Here is a 26,014-nt window from a genome sequence, read left to right on the forward strand (position 1 = left end):
AAATGACTGCGAAATTGCACGTTCAGCCAGATTGACCGACAATGTTGGCGTGGCTAGGAGTCTAGAGGCAGAACCATGCATGCTCGTACGTAGGATACAAGTCCTGAGTGAGAGTCCCAAGACCCAAGCGAACCACGCTGGGATTAATTACACCATGATAACATCTGCATCCCTGTCCATGTCGACGCCATTCCCCTTTTCCTGTCCATTACTCAACTCCATGGCGGGCCCAAAACCCTCATCCATCTCCCTCAATGTATACTCTATCAAGTAACTCTCGTCGATCAGCTCCTCCATCCTCTTGAAGTGCCGCTCCGTGTAGACTTCCAACGCCCTCACCAGGTCTTGCATGCCTGCACTTCCTCTGGCCTTGGCTCCTCGTCTACCGGTAACGGTAACGGCAACGGCGCCATCTCCGCCGCCCGCATTCCCGACGAGTCTTTTATCCCGCGCCATCTCGACAAACGTTGCCTTCGGGTACGATTTGAGGATACAATGCAAGACGCGTTGCGCGACGGGCGCCGTCCGCGCGTTTGTGTTCCAATCGCGCACGTGCTCGAGCATCTGGAATAATTGCGTCCTGTCAAGACTGGCCAGGACGGCGTCGACTTCTCGCGCGCCCGTGATGCTTATGCCATCTTCGTCACTGGTTTCGTTGCCACTCTGCTCCACAACGTCCTGGAAGACGCGCAATAGCCGGCCCGGGTGGTTGAGGGCGAGGGATAAGGTGATGGCTTCGCGGTAGTTTTTGGTGAAGATGTGGTTCTGGAGCAGTTGGTCTTGTTCGATGCGTTGGGTGGCGCGGTGGGAGAGCGCGGAGGCCGTGGCGAGCGTGGTGTCGCGCCAGAACGTCAGGGTTGCGTCGGCGGCGCCTGAGATCAGCGGGTAAGGGTAAGTCTGTGTTGTTGGCGTTGAGGATCTCTTGGAGGATTTGTGAGAGGCGGGATGAGAGGGTCCGGGATACGAAGTCGGTGCGACGAGAGCCCATACTCGATCGGTGTGGTTGTCTAGCGTGGTGAGGAGGTGGTCGGAGTCGGTGGCCGAGTAGGGCGACCAGAGTTTCACGAGCGTGTCGGATGAGGCGGAGGCGATCACCGGCGACTCGTTATGTTGGGCAGGTCGTGGCGCGTCTTCTCCTGACTCTTCAGCCCGAGGGGGTGGCACGCTCGGCGAGATCCAAATGACCTTCAAGACTGAGTTGCCGTGTCCCTCGAACGTCTGGAGACACGTGTATGTCGAAAGGGACCAGACTTTGACTGTTCGGTCGCCCGAGCCGCTGACCAGGAGGCCGCGGGAGCCGCTTGAACCACCGTCTGGTAGAGGGATGGGAGGGGTTCCAGCTGGAGAGAAGCGGATTGACCAGACGCCGCGCTTGTGGCCGCGGAGGATTCCAGCCACGGAACCGTCTTCTAGTGACCAGACTTTGATTGTACGGTCTTGAGAGGCGGAGGCGAAGAGTGCTGATGTGGGAGATACGTCGATTGCGTTGATGTCCTTGTCGTGCGCGACTCGTGTGAACAAGGCTTTTACGCTGTTTTGCGGTTCTGTTGCCGAGGGGTCATACTTCAGTTTCGCTGTATCCCATCGCTTGATCGTCTTGTCTTGCGACCCGGTCAAAAGAAAAGCAGGAGGATGTCCTGCTGGATTCCGCAGTGCAGGTCCGTCACTGGGTGGACTTCGTGGTAGAGCAATCGCGCCCAAGGACTCTGCGTGTCCAGCCAAAACAGCAAAGCATGTGTATGATGACGATGCAGGATCTAATCTCCATAGGCGTGCAGTATTGTCCTTCGCGCCCGTCGCTAGCCAATGACCCGACCAGTCCACGTCCAGGCAGATTACAATGTCCTCGTGGCCTTCCAGAAGCGCAACATCGTTTCCGAACGAGCTCGGCGAGGAGTAGTTAGTGTCCTCCTGCGTGCTATCTTCGGCGATTGACACCAATCTGACACTTTCTGTGTTCGTAGCAAGAGCTAGTAATCTCCTTTCTGGACCGACGCAGGCCATATCGATGACTTCATCGTAATTGCCGGAAATCGTCCGAATCACTGGCAGTCTCCCTATTGACTCTGATACTTGAAGCTCCTGCAGCTTGGTAATATCGTGGACTCTCATTGTCTGATCTTGATGGACGGAGATAACAGTGTTGTCTTCGATCACGGGGACAATAGCCATGATGGCGTCGTTTTCAAGCCCGGGCTTTTGCTTTGCTGTGAGCTCGCGACCTTTGCTGACATCCCAGATCCTCACTGCTCCGTGCTCTCCTCCAGCATAGCAGAACTTCCCAGCGACCAGGAACCCTGCAGTCTCGACGACTTCCAGTGCGGGAATGACTCTGGTCTGCTTCCACGTCCGGGTATCCCAAAGTATGATTGTCCTATCACGACTGGCCGTCAGAAGGAGTTGCTGATCTTCCGTGAAGTCGATGCTTCGAACGACGCTGACATGGGCATCCAGTGTGGCGATAGCTTTTCGGCTAGACAGATTCCACACTCGAATCTTGCCATCTTCTCCACCTGATGCGAGACATATCTGTTGCACCGGCGACGGCTCGTCGACATCCATCTGTTCTCCATCTCGACTCTTTCGTTTTCGGCTTTTCTGGCTGCTTGCTGAGCCGGTTGATTTGGACCGGAAAAATTTCAAGGCGGAGACAACACCACCGTGACCGTGAAATGTGTGCGATACATAGCCTCCTCTGAGGTCCCAAACCTTGACTTGTCCCTCGGCGCCGTCAGTGGCCAGGACTGACCCGGTGCCATCAATTGCCGATGACACGACTGGGGTGGTGTGCGGCTTTAGTGTGCGTGCTAGATCTGCGACCAGGGTTGTCGATCCCTTAACTGGTGTTAGAGAATATATGCGGAATGAGAGCGATCTGGAAGCGATGGTCAAGTGGGAGATGTTGGGAGCCAGGCAGAGACTGGTCACAGGTTCTCCATCGCCCTCTATCCGACACAAGACTATGCCAGATCTGATATCAACAATCAGAACATCTTCTTCGACGCAAGTTGCAAGCACACTCCCGTCTGCATTATGTGAAATGTCGCCGCCAGTGAAAATCGGTTCGATGGTCTTGGCCGCCTCGAACGTGGTTTTGAAAGTGACTTTGGTCGCCATTTTCACAGTCGCCAGGAGATCGATATCGTGACCAGAGATCCCTCGTGGCAGCACACTGACTGGCGAAGATGTCCATGGGAGTCGACTCTGCTGAGCTGCTCCAAGTTTCGTAGAAAAAGTCCAGCCGCTAATAGAAACTTTTGGCCAATGGCGTGACGACGATTGAAGGCTTGCACGCTAGAAACTTCGCGCCACAGCCTTGTGACGCATCTTCCAGCCTCGCGTGCCTCGGCGTCAAAATCTTGGCATTATTGGCAAGTTTGGTATCAAGGCGAACTTCTGACGCGTGCGCGTTCGAATCCCAATTCTCTTTTGCTTTGTTTGGGATGACTCAACCGCAAGAGCAAGCTTCACTTCCATGAATGTCCAGGTCACTTAAATTTGCCATTCAGGTGTTGTGGACGGCAGAGATACTCAGTATCGGCCTCGCAGAGGTGGCCTTTCCATGGATTTCTGTCAGGGGGTCCTTGTCCCAACATTATCGATAGGAATCCGTTAACAGCCGGCATCTCCTACCACTTCTAGCAACAGAAAACTTCAAGACAGCCTATAAGGCTTTGACCAGTAGCCGGTTGCTGAGATTTGGTTGAGCAATTCACGCCACGGAAAGATGAAGCTGTTTGGCCGTTTCACTGCTTGTAGCACTAGCTGGGAGCAAGAGCAACGAGACACATATATCTACCTATTCTGCCCTTCGCAGCAGATGTACCAGCACTGGACTTCTATGGGGCGTCACTTTGAGAACCACTACATACCGTTCTGAGAGCCCTCACGGGCCATTGTTGATCGTATCGGAAAAGGATGAAAGTGGGAGATTCTCATTCTCGCCGAAGCAAATCTCACCAACCCCAACTTCATTTCTTACCACACGGCGTGGCCTTCGCCTTCGACCATCCCCAAGTTCCGTCCAAAGCATCACAAAGTTTTTACCAGAGCAGCAACATCGCCAACGCCCTTCAAACCCCAAGCAATGTCGCTGGCCTTCTTCGCACCCTCGTTCCCAAGCACCAGACTCACTTGGTCGAGAAACTTCTCCTGCAATTGCTCGTCCGTCATTGGGACCTCTAGACTCCCAATCGCATGCTTGACGTGCTTCTTCAGCTCCTTTCCGTCCTGGAATTCGACCACAATCTCCGTCTCGTCAGCACCCAACTTCTCCTCAGCTGTCGCGCCGATTCTATCCCTGATCGAGACAACCTCGTTACTCCTCACCACATCATCCGCGTACTGCGCCGGCCCAGCTTTCCCGAGCACCAACCCCACGGCGCCACCATGATAAACGCTGAACTTGGCTTGTAAGCCGTCCTGGGGAGTTTTCTTGCCCGTCAACTCCAGCACCAGAGGGTGGACCGCACATTTCACGCTCTTAATCCCTTGCACATCCAATCCCTTCTCTTTCATCTCCTTGTGCAACTGAATACACCCATCAATGACCGGATGCACGACAATCCCGCACGGAAACGGCTTGAATGCGTTCTTTTCGATTTCCCATACCTTTCCTAGACTTTCCACATATTCGTCTAACCTGTTGATCCCCTGACCAACGACGTTGACCCAACCCCTCTTCGCCTCCAAGGCTGACGTCGAGGACGTAAATCCCTGAGACGCCAGGATGGCTGCCAACAGCCCGTTCTGAGCCGACCGTCCTACGTGAAAAGATTTCGTGTCCGTTCCGAACATTTCGCGCAGGCCGGTGACTTGCGTCGACGCTATCCCGATGGCGTGTGCTGTCTGATCTGCAGATAGAGAGAGGAGTTTGCTGACCGCGACGGCGGCGCCAATAGACCCTGTTGATGAGGTGATGTGCCTGCAAAAGTGGGTGACATTAGAGCTGTGTCTCTCCCAAGAAAAGATTCATCCTATGCACGCACGCTCGCCACATTGGCTTCAACGCGCCGAGAAGGAGCTTCGAGATCTCGGGGAGGGAAGAAATCAGTGACTCACCATCCCACATCATAGTGCTTCGGCCATACGGCCAACCCTAATTTACACTCAGCCTCGATGCCCACCACGAGCGCGAGCAAAAAATCGTCTCCCAACACCGTCATCCCTTGAGCGGTCAGTGCCTCGGCCTGCGCAAGCAATGCACTCGCCACCGGCCCTGTCGGGTGGATGATCGTCTCCAGATGGGTATCGTCGTAGTCGTGCACATGGCTCGCGATGCCATTGATCAATGCCGAATGACTGGCGTCTGCTTTGCCGGCACCACTCCCCGACGGTTGACCGCCTAGTATGCTGGACGTCTCCTTCCCAAAGAACGGGGATAGAGCTTTCACCGCAGTCGTCGTGGTAGGATGGTTTGAACCCCCCAGCGCACAGCCAAGCCAGTTGTAGAAGGAGCGGACGGCCGCGTCCACCACCGACCTGGGGAGGTCCCTGTATGAGAGGGCGACAGACCATTCTGCAATGCGGAGGGTCGCCATTGTGATTGACGCCCGGACGAGGGATGGACTGAGGTATGGACAGACGGAGGACTTGTCAGATATCACAGTCCAAAATTCAAAGAGTGTAATCACTGTAGAGCCCCTCGCATCCTTTTCCGGGGGGCTAAGCTTCCAGCCCTCGCCTTCTTAGCAAATGCTTGGTTCTGAATACCGCCGGAGGAGGCACGCTCAAAAGCCTCGCTCTCACCGATGTCAGCGAGTCGGACGGCGTATTGTGAGATTTAATGAATGGCATCCCCACGGGGATTGTCCGACTGGTCAGTGGTTCGTGGTGATGTCGACCGTCTCCTCATCGTGCGAGTTATGAGCCAGCAGAGCGATGTGGAGCGAACTCCGACATCGCTCGCTCCGGACTGTGTCGCATCGGCCTTTCAGGGACCGGAGACTCGAAGCAAATGTCCCTCTCAATCGTGCGATCGAGGCTTTCCATGTGCCCTGTCCCTTACCTCAACCGGGAGCTGTCCGGTGTACTCCGTACGAGAAGCTGAGTGCTTCGGCCAAGTGCACGGCTCGCATTCCTGGTCTCACGATGCAGCTCGACGCGTCACTCACTTTCGTCCGTTAGTACTACACAGTAGGCGAAGAAAGAGTATCATTCTGCAACGGCATTTTCCGCCCTCACGGCCACCACTAGATCAGGCGTCAACTGTATACGAGCTGAACCGTCCTTTGTCCATAGTATGCGTGCTATCAAGCTGAGGCTCGAGCTGGAAGCAAGTCCTTCAGCCCTCCTATAAGGAGTCGCTCGTCCTGCTGATAACCTCTGCCGATTAATCAATCAGGCCTCAAAACTCGCGCTTCTTTCCTCTCAGCACAAGGAGGCTGAGACTGTACCCGGTATGGGTCGTCACCCGACACTTGAAGCGTGAAAGATGAGAACAATCCTCCGCACAAGCCAACATATTGAGTACCACCCCCATGACTTTTCTTTTCCCAACCTTCACTCTCAACAATGGTCGGTCGAGGCGGTCGAAGCAGAGCTTGCTTCACGTGCCGGCAGAGACGTCTTAAATGCGGTAAGTGGCTACTAGTCACAGCTGGTCTGGTCCTGGTCCCAGTGATCTACCAACAATGCAGCCACGAACTGAGTCTCCATGACCCTCCGATCTAGACGAAACGAAGCCAACCTGCCGTCGATGCGCGGCTGCGGGGCTCGAATGCACGGGATATCCGAACGACATGCCCTTCATTGACGACAATCCTGCATCGCGGCTGCAGTGGAAGAACAGCAGCAGTCGGAGCCGGACTCTGACGCGGGAGAGGGCTGGAGAGACAGACCTTCCTCCTCCTCTTCCTCCTGCTGCTCGTCTGCGTCCCCGACCTACTTCCTCTCCCTTTCTCGCTCCCGCTCCCGCTCCCGCTCCCGCCCCTCCACCCAGCGTCTTATGCGAAGACGTCTATTTCGCGTATCTCAGACATGAACTCCGCGGCGGCGATTCCCTGCTCGACGGCCAGTGGCCCGGATTCTCCGCCCTCAAGGACCCGGATGGCCTGTCGCGACGGTGCATTACGTGCTTTGCGGTCTCGTTCTTCGGGAGGCGGAACCGCGACCACCGCGCCCGCGAGCAGGGGGTGCGTCTGTACGTCGACGCACTGGGCGAGCTGAACGCGCGGCTCTCACTGCCACGGGACAGCGCGCCAGGCCAGACCGTTCTGGCGATTACAATTCTCACTGCATATGAGGTATGTATGGTGTACGTATGTCCATATATCTTAGTGTATATGTTGCATGTGTGGGATGTACCCCGGGAGTCAGTGTCCTATTAGCGATGCGATGCGATGCAGCGGCAGTGCAGTGTAGTGCAGTGCAACGTCCTTTGGAGTCCAACACTTGGTAGAAGACGTACCACCTTCCGTTACCTTTCCCTCCCGCCTTGCTTGATCCCATTCTGCGATTATTAGCCATTCTCTAACATCGGCACAGTACCTCACAGCAACCAGCCCGACAGCCTGGATCGACCACATGCTCGGCCTAGCGACCTTCTTCGACCACCACGGCGTCGACGTCTTCCTCCACGAACGCCACGTCCTCACGCAATTCGAGGGCGATCGCTTCTCCATGATCATCGCAGCCATAGCAGCCAGACGACCCTTCCGGCTCTCCTCCGACCAATGGACCACGCAGTCGCTGCCGTGGAGGCATGCGCGAGCACCTAAACCCCAGAGACAATACCTGCTCGACCTCGCCTCGCGGCTGCCGGGCATGTATTTGGCCTTCATGGAATACCGAAATCCACAGAAGACGTCATCCCCACCTGCGCAGAAAGCCGAGCTATGCCACGCGCTGGAGTCTAACATGCACGATCTCCTGCGCGGATTGCGCGTGTGGGAACAGGCATGGCGGCGCGAAGACGCGCCCCGTGTCGAGGAACGTGCGCTTTCCGAGGCCGAGCAGCGGGCATGCGGGTTCACGACGGGCCTGGTCTTCACCGATGTCGACGGCGCGGCGTACACGTTCGTGATGTATAATATCGTATTGGTCATCTTGTTGGAACTGTGGAAGACGGTCAGGGGGGCGGCACAAGTGACAGTCTTGCCCGCGGGTGTCGACCAGGAGCCCCCAACCCAGTCGCTGATGGCCCAGGCCCGAGGCGCGGCGCTCGATATCTGTCGAACCCTCCCTCTTTACCGATCCGGGTCGGGATCCTGGGTAGATGCCATTCAAGTGGTGGTGGCGGTTCGCATGGCGCTCGTGGTTTTTCGACAGGAGAGCGAGAGTGGGAACACGAGTCCGCGGGTCATTTGGCTGGAGGGGATCCTTCGGCAGATAACAGGCGAGTCCGGCCGGGGGTGGGAGATTGGGAAGTACGCGATGCAGGAGTTTGGATGATTTTGATTTGAATATCTGGGAACGTGGTGCGCGCGTGCGTTTGTGCAACGATTTCGAGCCCCAGAAAGGATGTACTGACGGACGATATCATCACAGGACTCTGGAAGGATGATGGATTGACTGAATAGAGTATCCATAGGACTTGGTATGTCCGGCTATGTGGCTATCGGGCAGGCAGGCATGCAGGCAGGCAGGCGGCTGAAGCCATCCGACAAGATCAAATCTCGTCATATCAGATGAACAGGTCTCTTGCCGGACTGGTGCTGTTCATGCGAACTATACTCCTTACGCCTACATGGCTATAGTTCCTCCCTCCTACGGTCCTACAGTCCTACAGTCATATACTGTAGCACCCCCCGCATCGAAAACGATCCCGCGTCCCACATCCACTACTGTACCAGACTGTAAGCTCCGTGTCCTACCTCCATGACCAGGCGTTCCAGGGCCGCCACTTACGCCTTGACATTCTGGGCATGCGGCATGCGAACCACCTAACGTCCAATCGATGCAAAGTACGGAGTACGGCTGGATTCAATATGAGCTTCCGAGGCTGCGAGTCTGCGAGCATGACTCTGGGCTCTGCCCACTAAGGGTAGGGTTAATATGCCGGACTCTAACCATCACCCCCTCGATAGCCCCGCCGACCTTTGTTCGGCAAGAACGTTATCAGGCCGATACGTATGTATCTCACCTCCCACCATTGGAGTTGTGCTCCCTCATCTATCCCTCCACCCCTCCGTCCATCCTTTCTCGCACATCGTGTCCGGACAGAGATAACACCTACATGCATAGTACCTCTACAATGGCCGTCTCGACTTGCTGCCTCAAATCGTTCGCCTGGGAAGGCACACCCGGGGGCCAAACTTCCACCCTTGGGTCCCTCAACACGTACATTGCTGGCACAAACTCGGAGCGAGCGATCCTTTTCGTCCACGATGCCCTAGGCTGGACATTTCCCAACGCACGTCTGCTGGCCGACCATTACGCCCGCGAAGTCGACGCCACCGTCTACCTGCCGGACTTCTTCGGCGGCGAAACCCTCCCCTTCGAGCCCATCCTGGCGGGCCGTTTCCATGAGGTTGATTTTGCTGGCTTCCTGGAGAGAAATAGTCGCCCCATCCGCGAACCCGACATCTTCGACGCCGCCCGTGCGTTGAGGCAACAATACAAGAGAGTCGGCGCCATTGGGTTCTGCTACGGCGGGTGGGCTTGTTTCCGACTCGGGTCCAAAGACCATGACCCCCCCTCGCTTGTCGATGCCATCAGCGTCGGCCATCCTAGTCTCTTGACGAAGAAGGATATCGACGAGGTTGCGGTCCCTGTGCAGATGCTCGCACCGGAGCATGATGTCGCATATCCACTGGACATGAAGGTTCATACGTTCGAGACTGTGATGAAGAACAGGCTCCCCTTGATTACATCCATTTTCCCGGCGTCGAGCATGGCTCTCTTGTGCGTGGGGATGCAGGCCTCAAGGGCGAGAGGGAGGCCATGGGCCGGGCGAAGGACGCGGCTGTAAATTGGTTCAAGCAGTGGTTGTACGAGTGATTGACTGTGTCTGCTTGCATCCTGATTCGACGGGGCCCTTTAAAGTAGAACGGAGGAGCCCTTGGTCGAGAAGCATTCTTGCAGCCCGAGTGCACCTTTCTGAAGCGTGGGCAGACGGGATATTTAAGATGCCGGGGTAGATACGTCCTTCTGATCAAGTCGACGACTGCCTTCTGGTGGAAATCGAGCAAACAGCAAAACCACAAAGCCTATCAAGGCGACGGCGGCGTTGCAAACAAAAACGAGCTCTGTCCTGCCAATGCTCGCAAATGCTGCAAAGATGAGGCCAAAGATAGACGTTGTAGAAAGTCGCGCGATGTTCTCGACCAGAGACACTCCTGCCAAGGCGTCTGTCCTCTCACTGCTAGTTGCGGAGCTGCCGACCATCTGGAGAACAGTTCCTTTTGCCGCTGAACCAGTGCCGGCCGCAAAGGGCAGAACCGCAGCGACAACATACATCTGCCAGCCTTCACGGACGAACGAGCAGAGCAGAGTCAGGAGACCGTCGGCAATGAGCGAGAATTTCGTGTAGGTGAGATCGAAGGCAAACGTCCGCTCCTGTGGGGGTCCCTCGTCTCTGTCGTTGCTGGTGGAGCCGTTCTGAGACCCCGAGAGTAGGGGTTCGCGTTCTGGCGGCGTTGCGACCTCCTGGCGCTTCTTTCGGTTGCTGGTTACCCTCCTTCCGAAGGCGATCAGCTTGGGGAATGCAAAAGTCAAAAAGACGCCCCTCAGCATGGAGTACATGAAAATCAATGCGCCATTCTGCTTGGTCCCGAAGTCGAAGACGTTCGTCGCATAGAGCTGTAGCAAGGTCACCAGGTATCCCGTGGCCAAGATGCCGAGATACACTCCCCATGCAAGTAAAAAGGCACCATATTCTCTCCTGACGACACCGTCTTTCGTGATGAATTTGCGCGGAGCAAATACAGTCAATGGACCAAAGAATTTGCCCATGGCCGACGTGCTCTTCTTTGTCTTCATTGAGTCTGCACCATCCTCGATTCTCTCGGCCGGTGGAATATGCGGCAAGAAGACGAAGACGTAGACACACACCAGTAGGAATAGCACGAGTGTCAAGCGGAAGGGAGCCTTGATTCCGAAGCTCTCACCGGCGACACCGCCCAAGAGAAAGCCTACAGCAGATCCAAAGAACATGCTGCCACTGAGTCTTCCTAGAGCTGCCGTGCGCTCCTCGTAGTCGACAACCTCGGTGATGAAGGTGTTGAGTGCAAGCAAGTAGCCGCTCGGACCGCCAATAACAGTGAAGATCTGCGAGAGCTGAATGATGATGATGCCCGTGCTGCCCCAAACCTCGACGCCCACATTCTGAACCACAAGCCTTACGGCCGGGAACAGAATCTGCGTCATCAACGTTGGCTTCACCCCAATGCGTTTGATCAGACTGCCAGTCAGGAAGAGGTTCGCCGTGCCAAAGACGGTGGTGCTTGCGCCGAGGAGAGACACGGACATGGCGGTCGAGCTTTCGATCGGACGTATCGAACAGCGGTCGGGCGTACCTGAAGCCTCGAGACCTGATACCGGAGATGACGCCACGAGCGCGTGGAAAAGCATTGACATTGTCGTCCCTGGTTGGGAATGGTGTGCATCTTCCAGCACACGGGAAGGATGGTCTTTGTAGTATGCGTCGCAAGTCATCAGCCTGAAGACGTAAAGTAGCGGCACTTGTGTGACACCGAAGCTCAAGCTGGTCAGGAAGGCACAGAGCAGTAAGAGATACGGCACTGAACGAGGCCAACGGCCCGCTGGTGCATCTGGTCTGTCATCACCTTCAGCCGCAATCTCTTGCACAGCGACGCTTTCGGCCACACTGATGTCCTCTAATGACCTCGTGCGACTGAGCAAAAGCGGTGCTGTGCCGTCCTCGTCTCCCGGTCGTTGTTGGGTCGACGATCTCCGCCGACCGTTGTGGTTGTGACTCCCCATAATTTTTCCCATGTGTGACAGGACTGGAGATCACGAATTCGAGACTGTTACACAGCGTCAGCCTCGAATGGCTCGCCGGCTGTGATTGCCAGATGGAGGTACACTATGTATGGTGTCGGTGGTCAGAGCATCTGTCAACACGAGATACACAACGCCTTGGGAAAGACATCGGCTGTAGATTTGTTGATGTAACCATAACCACAACCGCTCTGACCGCCCAACAGAATACAGTACTGATACTGCACGCCAGAGAGGCGAAGCCGGTGGCAATGCCGCATCCTTGATCTCCAACTCGTCTGAACGTGGAAAGAATCGGCGGCGGCGCGGCGCCTAAACCGCAAAGTGCCGCTACCGACTGAGCGACGTCGGGGCCCATGGAAGCCACGTGAGCCAGTTTCACTCTGACCTCACTTGCCACTCAGATCGGGTTCATCTGGAGGGGTTGGACTGAGCTTACAGTACTCGTACGAGGTAAGCTCCTTTTAAGCCTGACCTGCATTCCACACTCGTAACGTACCTTCCTATCATGAAAAGGTGCGCATGTCGTGGGTATGCCATGGGCTTCCTTTCAAAGTGCATGAGTGAAGCGTGGGTGATACGGGGATCCAGGATCCGGCCATTACAGCTTGTCAGACGATGCTTCTTTGTCGACAGTTGCCGTGTCATTCTGTCATTTGCGACTTTCGTTGCCGATGCTTGACTCTTCCACTCTTCACTCACTGGTCACTCACTATGAGATTGTGCATCTATCTCGAAACGCTGTCGAGCGGTGGGTTTTCAGGCTAGAAAAGGGATTCTCATTTGACTACCAATTCCCTCACTCCACTCTACTCTGTTCGTCTAGCGGTGCGCCTGGGGATGGCGCTCACCCAGATTACTCAAGAGAGATATATGACAGGACACAGGTCGCGGTGGATGTCGGCCGACAATCTCATTCAGCCATACAGCGTCGATCGAGAGCACTTCGCCTCTTATGCGATGCCCCCTGGTACTGGACCCAGTGGACAAGAACCGCCTTCTCCTACTGGTCAACGGCGCCGAGCTCTCCATTCGGCTCCTCGAGGCCAGCTCTTGATGGCCGGATGATCAGCGCAATAGGTCATTTCTTGCTCGAGCAGCCCAGCATGGAGTACGAATGTGGCCTCGTCTCATGGGTATCTGGGATACGTCTCTGAAGCTGACAGTACCACCTCTCACCCGCAGTTGCAGCACAATAGGGTGCAGCGACCAAAGAGGTAGGTCCAGGACGCCTTCCGTTTCAGCTTTCTTGGGGCCATTGTTTCCCATAACCCTCGTTGGAAGCGCCTGAACTCCGTGCTTACGTCGCTCTATGCAGCAGGCGGCAGGATTAATAACATGGAGAGACACAGCTGGATATATAACTGCGGGACTGCACCTCAGGAAATGCCTACGGGATTGTTCATTCAGGATTGCCTGTCTCTGAAAAGTCGGTCTGCTTGGATACAGCCTAGACCACCCCGACTTCGCGGCTATGGCTATCAAAGATTCCATCTTCGTGGACGGGACATCTGCCCACGTCGTCTCAACCACACTGCGCTACTGGCTCGACCCGTCACCCGCAGGATACAAAGCGTTCTATGCCGGGACAGCAGGGGTATATCGCAGAAAACACGACGAACAACCCGCGCAAATCACAGACGTCAGAGGACGTGAGAAGGAATTCACTCTCGACAAGCAAGGCTTCGCGTTCGTGCAGCACGAGAGCAAGGAGAAAGACTTCGCAGACGACGAAGGCATCAAGGACCGTCTCTACCCGGAAGTGAGCGAGCTGTTGAAGGATGTGTAAGTATACAAAGTCAAGTCCAAGCGCCCGCACAGCGGACGTGCCCGTCATCGCCTAGCCCCTACACACAAGTGCAATGGATACGACGCGACCTAGTACTTACGTCCCATCAGCACAGCAGCGACCCATGTCCGGCCCTTCTCCCACCTAGTCCGCTCGGAAAGGTGGGAAGACGCCCAAGCAGCATGGGAAGGCAAGAAAGACGACGAAATCGTGCACACGAAAGTGCCCGCGCGGTTCGCGCACGTCGACCACTCGTACGCCGGCGCCATGCAGATCCTCAACGACAACCTCACCGACGAGGCCGAGCGCGCGAGACTGACCGCCAACACGAGGTGGGCCATCATCAACGTGTGGCGTCCGTAAGTCGTTACCTGCGTGCCTGCTTGCCCGTCCACCGATCCCATCGTATGGTTGTGTACCAAAGTACTGCGTACTATGCTATGCTACTGTACACCAACCAGCCCATCAGGCCCATCAGCTACAGTAGCTAGCTCGCCAGCCAGCCAGTCAACTGACTTCTTCCCCCCTACACAGCATCCACCATCCCGTAACGCGAGATGCGCTCACGGTATGCGATGCCCGCACGGTCGACGAATCCGACCTCGAGGGCTTGACCGCGAAGCTCCCCGCGCCGCAGAACGACACGTACGGGACCGTCAGCCTAGGACGCGCGTTCGAAACATGGGCCGTCAAAGCCAACCCGGCGCACAGGTGGTATTACAAGAGCGGCATGACGCCCGACGAGGCTCTTCTGCTCAAGATTTTCGACTCGAAGAAAGATGGCCGCGCGAGAAGGGTGCCGCATACGTCGTTCCAGTGCGAGGAGGACTATGGCGCGCCGAGACATAGCGTCGAGATTCGGTGTCTTGTGTTCTGGGAGGATCAGAGTTTGGAGTGAGACTTACGGAGTACGAACGGAAAGAGGTGAGTGAGTACATGGTATGCGGTGCAGTACGAGGAAGAGGTAAGCGGTACGTAGGTTTACAGTCGGATACTATGGGGTAAGGTATGCAGGCTGCAGAATGGCTAAGGGCGAAGGTGTGGCACAGTGTAGTGAATATGGAATGTGAATGACTGAGGGAATCCAGAAAATGATGACCGGAATGTTCCTGTACCTCGCAACAGATGCGCTTGTGGTGTTGGCAATTCCTCGTACGGAGTTTTGTTCTTTGTACGTGGTTGCCTACTAAGGTACTTACTGCATGCATGTATGTACTCCGTACTCCGTACCGAGCCACGTGAGCACACTGGGCCTAGCGCGTATATTGTATAGAGTAAGGAGAACGTATATAATGTATAGAGTAAGGAGAACGTATATAATGTATAGAGTAAGGAGAATAATAAGTCCAGTGATGAGCATGTGTGGAAACTCTGACTGTCTACAGTACTTTATACAATTCAACGTCATCCTGCGCGTGTCCTCAGAGTCATGCTCACCGAGCGAACATCACAACACAATTCACAAGCATGCAAATGAGAATGGGTGTTCACACCGCACCACTCCGCACATTCCAACAGAGTCGCAGTCACGAGAATAGCACCAGGACGAGGCTAATCAGCGAGACTCAGTTCATAATGTACTACCAGAGCATAAGCTGAAACACCTTACAGAGAAAGCGAAGCGATTCCAAAGTGAGAGGACCAAAAGCCAAGGTAGCTGGTAGCTATTGGGAAAACTCCTAGCTGACACAAGCGCGAAGATTGCTCAACCAGGTCCATTGATGAACTATATATCACTATCGAAGAGAAATAGACTCAATACATTGCATCGGTGGTGGGGCATCCCGCCGCTCGATGGAATAGATTGTCATGGAAGCCATCTCCGTGTCATGATAAACGCCCCGGGCCCCAAACCCCAACCCGCCCAGAACTTGGTCATCAGGCTATGGACGGTAAGGTGAAATCAGCGCAGGAGACGATACCATTTACAAAGCGGCGGCAAGACCCATGAGGGCGAGGACACCGAGCTCGACCTTGGGCAGAGCAGCAGCGCCGGTGTAGGTGGCAGGAGCGACGGGGGCGCCGGTGTAGTCGGCAACACCCCAGCCGGTGCTGGAGGCCGAGATGGCAGCGACGGGAGTGCTGGTCTTGGAGACAGCGGCCACGGGGGTGGAGCTCGAGGTCCAGTCACCCCAGTAGTAGCTGGTGGAGGTGGTGACGGCGGCAACAGGGGTGCTGCTGGTCGACGACTTGGAGGCCTCCCAGTCGGCCCAGTTGATGCTGGAGGTGGTGGCAGGGTCGACAGGCTTGGAGGACGTGGAGGTCTTGGAGGCTTCCCAGTCGGCCCAGTCGAAGGAGCTGGTCGAGGAGGTGGTGGCGGCCTTCACGGGCTTGCTGCTGGTCGTGGTGGTGCTGGTCTTGGACGCCTCCCAGTCAGCCCAGTCGAAGGTGCTGGTGGTGGTGGCCTTCGCGGGGGTGGTGGTGGTTGTGGTGGTGCTGAGCTTGGACGGGTCCCAGTCAGCCCAGGTGGAGGAGATGGCAGAGCCATAGGCCGAGGCGGCGAGAGCGGCAATGAGAACAGTCTTCATTTTTGAGGTTGGGGGTTGGTTCTGCTGAACGAGTGACTTAAGTTGGTTTTGGTTCGACGAGGAACGTTTGAAAAGAGTGACTGAAGTGAATTGCGCTTGGAGGAGAGAAAAGGAAGATCGAGAGGGTGTCGAGGAGGCATTCTGATATATAGCATGTCGCAACTCGGCAGACTCCCAGAGGCAGAGTCAACAATAGCATCCAATAGGGGTCAGATATCCACCCTCAAATGGTGCCTAAGATCTCGTGTCCCCATTGTTCATTTCTCTCGTGGCTGTGATGCGCTCGACTTAGTGAGTCAAGGTTTGCTGGTAATTCGTCCTAAAGTGGGATTGGTTGCCTCTAGGCAGAGGATTAGCCGACTCCAACTTCCCTTGTTAAATTACCTCGAGAAGCAAGTGCTGGAGGCGAGACTGAAGGGCGCTATAGTTAGCTACGCGCCGGTCCACCGCCATATGGTTGCTGGGGGCCGGTCTCCTAGCAATCCAGCTGCTCACTGGGAAGCAGGAGAGATGACGTGATTGGGCGACTTTCAGGGGGTTGTATATTTTGACTTGTGAAGTCGTATTTCCCAACGCGAAAGTGGTAGCGTAGCTGCTCAGTTAAGCTCTGGCAGCTCATTGCTTGTTCGGAAACGACGTGGTTCCACGCATCCCGTCATAGCCGTTGAAAGTATCGTGCGCGAACCAGTCACAGCCCGTATGGACCGGCAGGGCAATCTCTGCTCAGGAGGGTGGTACCGATCCCCGTGGCGAAAGGCCCTCGAGTTGCAGGCATTTCGTGCTCACTAGGCAGTCCCTAGTGGGAGGTCAAGAGCACCGGATTGTTTGGAAGCAAAACAGCGCGAGAAGAGATGAAGTCGAGAAGGGCAAGGTTAGGATTGAGAACATCCACTGGCCTCCGTTGGTCTCAAGCTCGTTGCATTGCCAAGGCCACTAACCCCCTGTCGCATTTGCGTCTCTGGCCAATGCGAATAATTGCCGAAATGAGATTGATCTCCCAGGCGTATCGATAGTGGAGATAAGCTTGCCTGTGCTCGCCGCACGACAACCACTGAAAGGGCTATACTCCGGGCACAGGGGCGCGAATCGGAGCCTGTTTCCACTGTCTGGTGGGTGATTAGTCATTTTGGTCGCCAGATCACCCATCCCAGCAATGCTCATTAGACTGCGGCACAGGGAGTATTTCTGCTTTTGGCAGTTGTGATCGCCGCACTGCAAATAGCATGTTGCTTCTGGACCCTAACTGTGCTCCATCATGTTTTGAATAGGCACGACTTTGCTCACCGCTGTTATGGGCCGAAATCCAGGGGAAAGGCCTCTGATGAGAGCAGGTCGGCAAGTTCAGCTGCGTGCCATATCTTGGACGCATCAAACATCCAATCGTCCATGGGGAGCAGACCTGGGAGGACTGGCTTGTCGATACTTCGAGCAATAGCAACCTGACCTGTATCAATCTCCTCGGAAATACTCGTTGCCAGCGAGTATGCGACATTCACATCTTCCGATATCTCATTCAGACGCGCCAGAGCCTTCCGAGTGACGCTCAGCTTGCTCTTCGCAAGGTCTCTGAGACAGTCTTGCGCATGTGCAAGTGACAATATGACTCTATACGCCCCCATACTTGGATTTGCAGCCTGTCGCTTCACGATCGGTGCCACCCGTGAGGAGGCATCGATCAGAAGTAGAGTCAGGTATGTGCACCACGGACGTGCCTGTTGCCTGAGACTCAGATAGCCGACGGCGGAGTCGATCGTGTCGGAGGCAATTGTCTCGGTTGAATGGCTGTCGTTCTGCCCCTGCAGCGGCACCATACTTGTGCGGGGACAAGAACGTATGAAAAGTCGAAGCATGTTGATCCTCTGCGAGCAAGTCAGTACTTTTGAGCTGGTAGGGTGGAGTCGTCACGAAAGTATACCTCGAAAATAATCAGCCTTAGGCGAATATAGCGGTCCGTCTTGCCGGCTCGAGTTAGGTCCAGAAGAGACATATGCTTCCACAAGAGAGTTGGTGCTAATGAACTCTCAAGGCTCACCAGCAGTGCGTCGAGTGCACCGATCTCCTCCACATCGACAGCACGTGCGGTCCCGAGGCTGCAGCAATTGTCCCAGACCCGTGTTGCTATCCTGCTCCACCGAGTGTTGAATTGCAAGTATGCGAACCAGTCCTCGGTGGGCTCAGACGGACGCGGCCACTGATACACACCGAGAGCAGCGTCTAGTTCGATGTATCCGAGATTGAACACAGGGTGTGAAAGGTAGCACCTCAGGGATTCTGAGCTGAAGTCTTCCACAACGAAGTCAGTGTCGTTTATGAGGTACGGTCGACCAGTCCTAATCGATACTCGTCGGTCAATGATATAAACCATCCACCAGAGCATACGGCGGTATTCTCTCTGGCGGTATGTCAGCTGGCCCCATGACCCCTCATTGTTCAAATCCAATGCGAATGCCAGCTCCACAGCAACAGCCTTCGCCATCGACATCGCTTGGCTCTTTTCCAGCATAGTATAGTAGAGGACCTCGAGAATGTGGACCCGCAGCACGTCGAGGCAGGGTTCGTCACTCCATGCATATTCTGCCAGGAGCTTGCGACTCTCCAGATGCCATTCCGCGGCAGTGATAGCGCAGTCTTCCTCATCATGCAATTCACCCGATGCTGACCGACCGCCTAGGTATGTGGCGAGTGCCAGGATGGTGCAAGTAAGAGCCGCGAGGGACAGATACTCTGGTCTCTTGCGAATCCAGGTCGTTCGGCCGTGATAGGCGCAGTACCGGCTGAAGAACAGGGACAAGCGCTGGTAAAAGTCCGCACGGTCAATGCAGGGATAATAGATCTCTAGTTCGTCGAAACAGTATTTCAACAGGAAGCCGAGGCTCTGGTTTGGCTGTAGTCTGGAAGGAACGAAGTCGCAGGTGGCATTGCTGCCCGTCGAGGAACGCGTGCCCGTGGCTGCACTTGGGAATGGCGAGGGCTCGTTTGCCTCTGAGAGGTTGGTTGTTGGCCCAGGTGGATGAGCCGATGTCGGTGTGTTGGTTCTCAATGCCTGCACTATCTCGCGCCTTGCGCTGTATTGCGCCGTCAATACGGAGTACTGAGTCTCCAAGTCGTCAAGATGGCTTACCGTGTAAGGGCTTCCAGCTTTGACTTTGCAGAGTCACCTGTTTGACTCTGCGTCGTCTGCCGTCTGCGTCGTTGAGATGTTGCGAATCCGCATACGCGACCTCTGCTCGATGAGCAGTTTCGGCAAGGGAGTTCGCCGCTGCACTATATCACAGCGTCAACAAGCATTCTCTTGCTCTGAGTAGTAATGACTTACTCGGATTTTGCGCCTTCTGCATTCGGTGCTAGTCGTTGAAGCGTCCTATCAGCACGGCGTGAATGATTTCTGGTGAACACTATATTTCCTCACCAGGCCTGACTTGCATATTTCATTCTCCGACCATTGTGTTGGTGGTGTGGCGAGTCTGGGTGGGTGGACGACGCGCAATATTGATGTGAATAGGCTGAAGTTGGACTTTCCATGGCTGTACCGGGTCTCCCCAGAACCTCCGGACTCGTCAAAGGGTAACCTCAACTTATCGATGAAAGCAGACGGACCGATACAAGCGGGATCAAAGTGAAGCGGTGCTACCGCCACTCCAGGCCTTGCAGTTCAAGTACATAACCGCCTAATTAGGCGAGCGTCCTCCCGCACCACCGACCCCGCGCAACTTTCACTTTCGCTTCATCTCGACCTCACTCTACACTTCACAGTTCATTCCGCAGTACTCCGTACAGTCACATTCGACCAAGCTCTACATTGACCTGGTCACGATACGTTTAGATGTTGGCTTGCAGGAGATGGCGTTGCTGTCAACAAACCATTCAGTGGCAAGCGATCTACCATTCTGCTCCAAAGACTTCCGCGTTCCATGGCGCGGCCATTGGGCGATCCAGCTTTGCATTTATTGCGGCATTCGAATACCATATCAGCAGTGACCATACACTGAGCATTGCTCACAACATCGCCGAGTTGACAGCGGAACACCTATTCTACGAACGTTTCCTCCGGTCGATCAAGGCAAAGGCCAAGCTGCAACAAGTGTTTGTGCACGCGGCTCGCCTCCGTCACATCCTTGTGCGCAACAACCGCTTTGAGGATTTTGCCTTCATCGAAGGCCAGCTCGTCGACTTCTTCGCTGCCACCGAGTTGGCAGTCTCCAAGGCGGTCACACGTGGTGCACTCAAGGCGTTTGTCAATGTGATCACCAAATACGCAGCAGGTAAGTCCCCCGGCAGAAATGGACTCGTTTTCCGTCCTCAAATGTACTGGTTCGTCAAATCAGCATGCACTGACGCGCATTCGCAGAACATCCCAATGTGCACTTCAAATCCTTTGTCGTTGCCGCTAGCTATGCTGCGGTTGACCAGCTTCGTCTCTTGCTGAAGCAAAACAAGGATCAAGAAGCGCTTGATCTTGCAACTTGCACCTTCAAGTTCTTGATGGCTCACGAAGGCCTCGATGACCCAACCGAGATCCGCCTTGGCTTCCAGCTGTGTCTCATGACGGCAGGTCGCGGCGAGTTTGCGTACAAGAGCAGCAGCCCCCGGGTCCAAGGTGAGATGCTTGCATTGTCCCGGCAGATCCTAGGCGAGGTGTTCGATATCTGCAAGAACAACAACATCAACATTGCCCGGGCCCAGCTCTCTGAATTGAACGAGCTGATCAGTCTCGTTGGCGACCATCGGGATTATGGCCGCCTTGCCTGGCTGCTGAATACCCTTTGGACATCCCGGGAAGGACAGAGTGCTTGGCCTCAAAGTACGATCATTGACCTGGGATCGCGGCTAGTGCAAGCAGAATTCAGTGCTGGAAACCACAAATCAGCCATGCGTCTCTGCGAAGACATTGTGTACAACATCAAACGCGTCCATGGCTCAAAGAACCCGCGGCTCTACTCATACTGGAACTTGCTGGCCGAGCTTTACACTGGATACGCCAATCATGTCCTAGCTGAGGGAGCCAAACAGGAGCCAGCCAGCAAAAAGCTGACGGAGCAGAACGCTCTCTTCTACCTGCGGAAAGCCGCCGATATCCACCTCACAGCGCTCAAGCAGTTGGTTGATGCAAATGCCACCGATGCCAGTGATGATGATGATGACTACGAAACCATCACCAGCTTCGATTTGGCGCATTCTCCGGCCTCCACCAATGGCGCTGACAGGACCGGTGCGAGGCTCAACGGAGACCACAAGCATGTCCGTGCTTTCCGCAACCGGGAGGAGGAACTTGAGACGGTCCGACGACATCTCAGGCTGCTCAAGTTGGCCTTGCAACGAGCCGGTGGCTTCTCCAAGCCGCTCAAGGAGTATGAGAGCTTGACCCAGAAGATCGCCACTCACTACGGAGAAGACCTCAAGCTCAAGGACGTCGAGTGGAGTGCTGCGAAGTGGAAGGTTGACGGCTTGCCGCTGGGCCAGGCCGAGTCGCAGAAGCAGGACGGTGTCTTCCGAGTGCCTGCACACTGGGAGATTCATGTGGCTTGACTGTGAAAGAAGTGATTGCTGGGGAAATTATGTGGAGAGGTGTCCAGAATGATCAGGCTATGCACTAATCAGTCGCTCTCGCACTGGTATCAAAACACAGCAGAGAGGTTACGCTCACTAACATCGACTTGTTACACCGGGTCTTCTGGGAGACGTGGTCCGCGACTTTGATGGGTGCAATATCTCAAAAGCAATTTGTATGTATCAGCACTAACCGGGCACACTCGTTCACCCATTGATGAAATATAGCACATTGGCAGTGTTGTCTGTGCTCTCGTCGATGGGCTTCTTGCATGATGAGTACTGTTGCCCCTGATAGATATGCCTTTCCGACCGTGTTCGTGTGGACTCTGCCAGTATTGGTGTTGCAGGTGTAGTGCTGTGACATATCTTCTCAACCCCATCGTGAGGCCGTCGGTGTCTGCACTACAGAAGGGTGCCCCGTACGGTGGTGATTGTGGGCTACCACAGTAGGGGGAGTACTGGTCACCTACTGGTTTTCCCGGTCAGGTGCTTGTGGTGCTGCACTTAAACTAACGTAGTGGCTGGTGGCGTGAGGGGTAGGCGTGGGAACTTCTCCTTTCCTGGGGTTTGGGCGCCGCTACCCAGTCACCTAGGCTAGCCGTTAGGGGTGGGTTTTAGGCGCAAGGGCCCGTACGGAAGCCAAGTCTACTCGTACCAGTACCTGCAAAAGGTAAACCCCGGGGCCCCCGGTCGGAGGCCGCCTAAGTTCAACTCACTCGTCAGCGGATACGAAACCTTGACACATCTCCAGCAAGTCTGTCGTCCTCAAGCTTTCCAAGAGCGCACACTATTATCAACTGATAGGAGATTCGTCTTCCCCGCAACGACTGGTTCTCCCACCTTACTGGAGCGTGGAGAGCATTGATGATACTGCGTTCAAAGTGATTCCAGCCGGATCATTCGGGGGCGAAGTGGCGGAGTCGGGCGCACAACTGAGACCACATACTGATGCGACACTGGCGAAGAGGAGGATTAAGGAATCAGGATCCCACGGCCGGCTCCTCTGTACAACACCCCCGAGATATAAAGGAGTTGGACAGGAACTGTACTGCCAGGCGCTGGCATGTTGGTCTGATCCCAACACGCTCCCAATACTCGGCAACAACATCACGGATCGAGCAGTTCAGTTCGTGATGCACACGTCATGCCATGCTCTGGATCGCCGCTGTCGTGTGAGGAGGGTTTGACAAAGTCTTCTAGAAGAATACCATTCCAGCCGAGGTGAGTGTATGGACAGGACAAAGTCCGATTCAAGCCTGCGCTCATTGGACGTCGTCGAATTGCTCTCGCTGGCCACATCCCCGCCGGCTCTCGCAACCAGCTCCTCCAGAGGGCTTGAATGGCCTGGGGACGGCGGCCTTGGCTGATTCCGCCGAGCCTCGGCGTGCATAGGCGCTGACCTTCGACAGGAGAAGAACGCGTCGAGCACTCTTGTTTTCGCTAATCTTCCTATCTCCCTCCGCTCCTCCTCCACACCATCGCCGGCTCAAAGCGTGGCCATTGCCTCCCGCCCAGTCTTTTATCTCTTGGTAGTAACCTCTTGGCCTGCCCATGCGGTCAATGCCTGCCCTTCCTGGTAAGGTGGACTATCTTTCACAATGGCCAAGCAGTGGCCATGCTACATCACAGATCCCACTTGCTTTGAGCTTGTGGGAGCTCCGACCAGATTGACCTGGGCGAGTCGACACACCAAGAGATAGCAATCTGGAGCTGCTCGAGCCGATCAGTTTGCCTTAACTAACCGACATGACGGCGGGTGCTATTAAAGATCGCAGATGTCACGTCCCTCTCATGGCTCGACCTTGTTTATATTTCTGCCCCGGGTCTGACGGGTCGCGTCTGTCGTGATTGCAGACCAGGTTCTTTCTCGACCATCGTGTCGCCCTTGTTCGTCACTGCCGTTCCCTCATCGATTTGTCCTTCTCCTCCACAAACATGGCTTCCGTTGAGCCAAAGGGGTATCCCGCTACCCAGGAGTCTCCCCACGACTCCGAAAAGGGTGTGCACGTCGCTTCACCAGGACATGGCGATGTGCCAGCGAACTTCCGCGAGAGCGATTTCCTGACACGGAATGGCTTGAATGCGAAGAGCTTCCGGAGACGTATGTGATCCGCACCAGAGACGATTGGCAGACTGTCGTTGGGACCAGGCCCTCGTCGCTAACAGCCCTCGCAGGTGACTGGGGAACCGGGACTGAAGAGCTGGACCGCTCGATGAAGTCGCGACATCTGAACATGATCGCCATTGGAGGTTCCATTGGTGCTGGTTTCTTCGTCGGATCTGGAAGTGCATTGACTCGTGGTGGTCCGGCCTCGCTGCTCATCTGCTTCCTCATCACCGGCGTGATGATCTTCAACGTCGTCTACGCTCTCGGCGAACTCGCCGTCATGTACCCGATCTCTGGTGGCTTCTACACGTACTCGGTTCGCTTTGTAAGTCGCGGTGGATCACCATTTTAGACGACAGCGACAACGCGGTGCTGATAACTGCGACAGATTGATCCTTCCTGGGGTTTCGCCATGGGCTGGAACTATGTAAGTGCTGGCCTGCGCAATTGATATCGGGCGTCGTCTGATTATAGTCCAGGTGTTCCAATGGGTCATCGTCCTGCCGCTCGAGTTGACCGTCTGCTCTTTCACGGTACAGTACTGGAATCGAGACATATCGGTGGCAGTATGGATTACCATATTCTGGGTCTTCATCATCTTTATCAACGTCTTCGGCACCCTGGGCTACGCCGAGGAAGAATTCGTTTCTTCGGCATTCAAGCTGGTCATGACCGTCATCTTCATGGTGGTCGCGATTGTCTTGATCTGTGGCGGTGGTCCGTCCAGTGGCATATACGATGAATACTGGGGCGCACGCCTGTGGTACGATCCGGGTGCCTTCCAGAACGGATTCCGTGGCTTCTGCTCCGTGTTCGTCACCGCCGCATTTGCGTTTGCCGGCACCGAGCTTGTCGGAGTGAGTGTCACCCGTGTTACGCTCTCTTTTTGAGCGGACGAAAAGGTTAACAGATCCACAGTTGGCTGCCGCCGAGTCCGAAAACCCAAGCAAGAATCTTCCCGGTGCCATCAAGCAGGTCTTCTGGCGTATCACGCTGTAAGCTTCTATTCAAAGAACCCCCGCTCGGGCAGCGCGTACTGACTGGCGATCGCTAGCTTCTACATTCTCGGCCTCACCTTTGTGGGTCTTTTGGTCTCCTCCACCGATGAGCGACTCCTCAACGCCGCCAACCCGTACGCCGACGGCACCTCTCCATTCGTGCTAGCTCCCCTCGATGCCGGCCTCATCGGCTACGACAGTGTCATGAACGTGGTCATTCTCGTCTCGGTCGTGTCCATCGGCGTCTCCTGCGTGTACGGCGGATCCCGAACATTGACCTCGCTGGCCCAACAAGGCTACGCGCCCAAGCTCTTCACATACATTGATCGATCCGGTCGACCGTTGCCATCCGTCACCTTATGCCTGGCATTCGGTGCGCTCGCCTACATTGTGCTTGCCAGCGAGGGCAGCGTCGTGTTTGACTGGCTGCTCGCGCTATCTGGTCTTGCCACCCTGTTCACATGGGGTTCCATCTGTGTTGTGAGTGCCTCAAACAGTCCCCATCTATCCCCAGTGCGGTAGCCATGCTGACGAACTCGAAATCCGATAGGCTCACATCCGTTTCCGCGCAGCCTGGGCCGCGGCCGGGCGCACCCTTGACGAAATCCCGTTCCAAGCCATCGGCGGTGTGTACGGATCGTGGCTCGGTCTGTTCCTCATCTTCATCGCGCTCGCGGCGCAGTTCTTTGTCGCCATCGCGCCTCCCTTCACCTCGGATCTCGCGAGCGCCGAGGACTTCTTCAAGGCATACCTGGCCTTGCCCGTCGTCTTGTTCTTCTGGGCGGTTGGATATCTGTGGAAGAGACAGGGATTCTTGAGGGTCGACCAGATCGACCTCGACACGGGACGCAGGGAACACGATTGGGATACCATCAACGCGTACCGCGCCAGGGTGGCGACCTGGCCGTGGTGGAGGAAGGCGTTCAGCATGATCTTCTAGCGGAAGCTTAGGCCCAACTCATGTCTATCTATTGGAGACACTTAAGGCCTCTGATAGAGAAAAGGGGACGAGGTATACAGCTAGCATAGCATTAAAGAGCGGAGAAACGCAGAGTACCCTATAGTGTACACAGCCAGTACTGAGGCGCGAGCGTGTTGGTCACTGCGGATATACTCCGTGTAGAGCGCAGACGGGGGTACG

The 26,014-nt window shown here is 55.4% G+C and overlaps 10 protein-coding genes across 10 annotated transcripts; 5 read left to right on the forward strand and 5 right to left on the reverse strand.

Moving 5' to 3' along the window:
* Nucleotides 1-147: 147 nt before the first annotated feature.
* G647_10131 (uncharacterized protein) lies at nucleotides 148-3,117 on the reverse strand (the record flags this gene model as incomplete). The annotated part of the gene is made up of 1 exon (XM_008726123.1): nucleotides 148-3,117. One exon carries the CDS (start codon nucleotides 3,115-3,117, stop codon nucleotides 148-150), a length of 2,970 nt encoding a protein of 989 aa, XP_008724345.1.
* A 915-nt stretch (nucleotides 3,118-4,032) lies between these two features.
* Nucleotides 4,033-5,540, reverse strand: G647_10132 (uncharacterized protein; the record flags this gene model as incomplete). The annotated part of the gene is made up of 2 exons (XM_008726124.1): nucleotides 4,033-4,924; nucleotides 5,062-5,540. 2 exons carry the CDS (start codon nucleotides 5,538-5,540, stop codon nucleotides 4,033-4,035), a joined length of 1,371 nt encoding a protein of 456 aa, XP_008724346.1.
* Nucleotides 5,541-6,740: 1,200 nt separating this feature from the next.
* Nucleotides 6,741-8,391, forward strand: G647_10133 (uncharacterized protein; the record flags this gene model as incomplete). The annotated part of the gene is made up of 2 exons (XM_008726125.1): nucleotides 6,741-7,244; nucleotides 7,486-8,391. 2 exons carry the CDS (start codon nucleotides 6,741-6,743, stop codon nucleotides 8,389-8,391), a joined length of 1,410 nt encoding a protein of 469 aa, XP_008724347.1.
* Nucleotides 8,392-9,193: 802 nt separating this feature from the next.
* On the forward strand, nucleotides 9,194-9,910 carry G647_10134 (uncharacterized protein; the record flags this gene model as incomplete). The annotated part of the gene is made up of 1 exon (XM_008726126.1): nucleotides 9,194-9,910. The coding sequence occupies one exon, from the start codon at nucleotides 9,194-9,196 to the stop codon at nucleotides 9,908-9,910; it is 717 nt and encodes a 238-aa protein (XP_008724348.1).
* Nucleotides 9,911-10,062: 152 nt separating this feature from the next.
* Nucleotides 10,063-11,883, reverse strand: G647_10135 (uncharacterized protein; the record flags this gene model as incomplete). Its single annotated transcript, XM_008726127.1, has 1 exon — nucleotides 10,063-11,883. One exon carries the CDS (start codon nucleotides 11,881-11,883, stop codon nucleotides 10,063-10,065), a length of 1,821 nt encoding a protein of 606 aa, XP_008724349.1.
* Nucleotides 11,884-13,375: 1,492 nt separating this feature from the next.
* G647_10136 (uncharacterized protein) lies at nucleotides 13,376-14,588 on the forward strand (the record flags this gene model as incomplete). Its single annotated transcript, XM_008726128.1, has 3 exons — nucleotides 13,376-13,686; nucleotides 13,801-14,049; nucleotides 14,225-14,588. The coding sequence occupies 3 exons, from the start codon at nucleotides 13,376-13,378 to the stop codon at nucleotides 14,586-14,588; spliced, it is 924 nt and encodes a 307-aa protein (XP_008724350.1).
* A 1,027-nt stretch (nucleotides 14,589-15,615) lies between these two features.
* Nucleotides 15,616-16,218, reverse strand: G647_10137 (uncharacterized protein; the record flags this gene model as incomplete). The annotated part of the gene is made up of 1 exon (XM_008726129.1): nucleotides 15,616-16,218. The coding sequence occupies one exon, from the start codon at nucleotides 16,216-16,218 to the stop codon at nucleotides 15,616-15,618; it is 603 nt and encodes a 200-aa protein (XP_008724351.1).
* Nucleotides 16,219-18,088: 1,870 nt separating this feature from the next.
* G647_10138 (uncharacterized protein) lies at nucleotides 18,089-19,556 on the reverse strand (the record flags this gene model as incomplete). The annotated part of the gene is made up of 3 exons (XM_008726130.1): nucleotides 18,089-19,266; nucleotides 19,340-19,477; nucleotides 19,535-19,556. 3 exons carry the CDS (start codon nucleotides 19,554-19,556, stop codon nucleotides 18,089-18,091), a joined length of 1,338 nt encoding a protein of 445 aa, XP_008724352.1.
* A 485-nt stretch (nucleotides 19,557-20,041) lies between these two features.
* On the forward strand, nucleotides 20,042-21,744 carry G647_10139 (uncharacterized protein; the record flags this gene model as incomplete). Its single annotated transcript, XM_008726131.1, has 2 exons — nucleotides 20,042-20,480; nucleotides 20,567-21,744. 2 exons carry the CDS (start codon nucleotides 20,042-20,044, stop codon nucleotides 21,742-21,744), a joined length of 1,617 nt encoding a protein of 538 aa, XP_008724353.1.
* Nucleotides 21,745-23,703: 1,959 nt separating this feature from the next.
* Nucleotides 23,704-25,813, forward strand: G647_10140 (uncharacterized protein; the record flags this gene model as incomplete). The annotated part of the gene is made up of 7 exons (XM_008726132.1): nucleotides 23,704-23,869; nucleotides 23,944-24,200; nucleotides 24,264-24,302; nucleotides 24,355-24,732; nucleotides 24,794-24,870; nucleotides 24,930-25,353; nucleotides 25,424-25,813. The coding sequence occupies 7 exons, from the start codon at nucleotides 23,704-23,706 to the stop codon at nucleotides 25,811-25,813; spliced, it is 1,731 nt and encodes a 576-aa protein (XP_008724354.1).
* Between the last annotated feature and the right edge of the window lie 201 nt (nucleotides 25,814-26,014).

Source organism: Cladophialophora carrionii (genome assembly GCF_000365165.1).
Source record: "Cladophialophora carrionii CBS 160.54 unplaced genomic scaffold supercont1.12, whole genome shotgun sequence".
Lineage (NCBI taxonomy): Eukaryota > Fungi > Ascomycota > Eurotiomycetes > Chaetothyriales > Herpotrichiellaceae > Cladophialophora > Cladophialophora carrionii.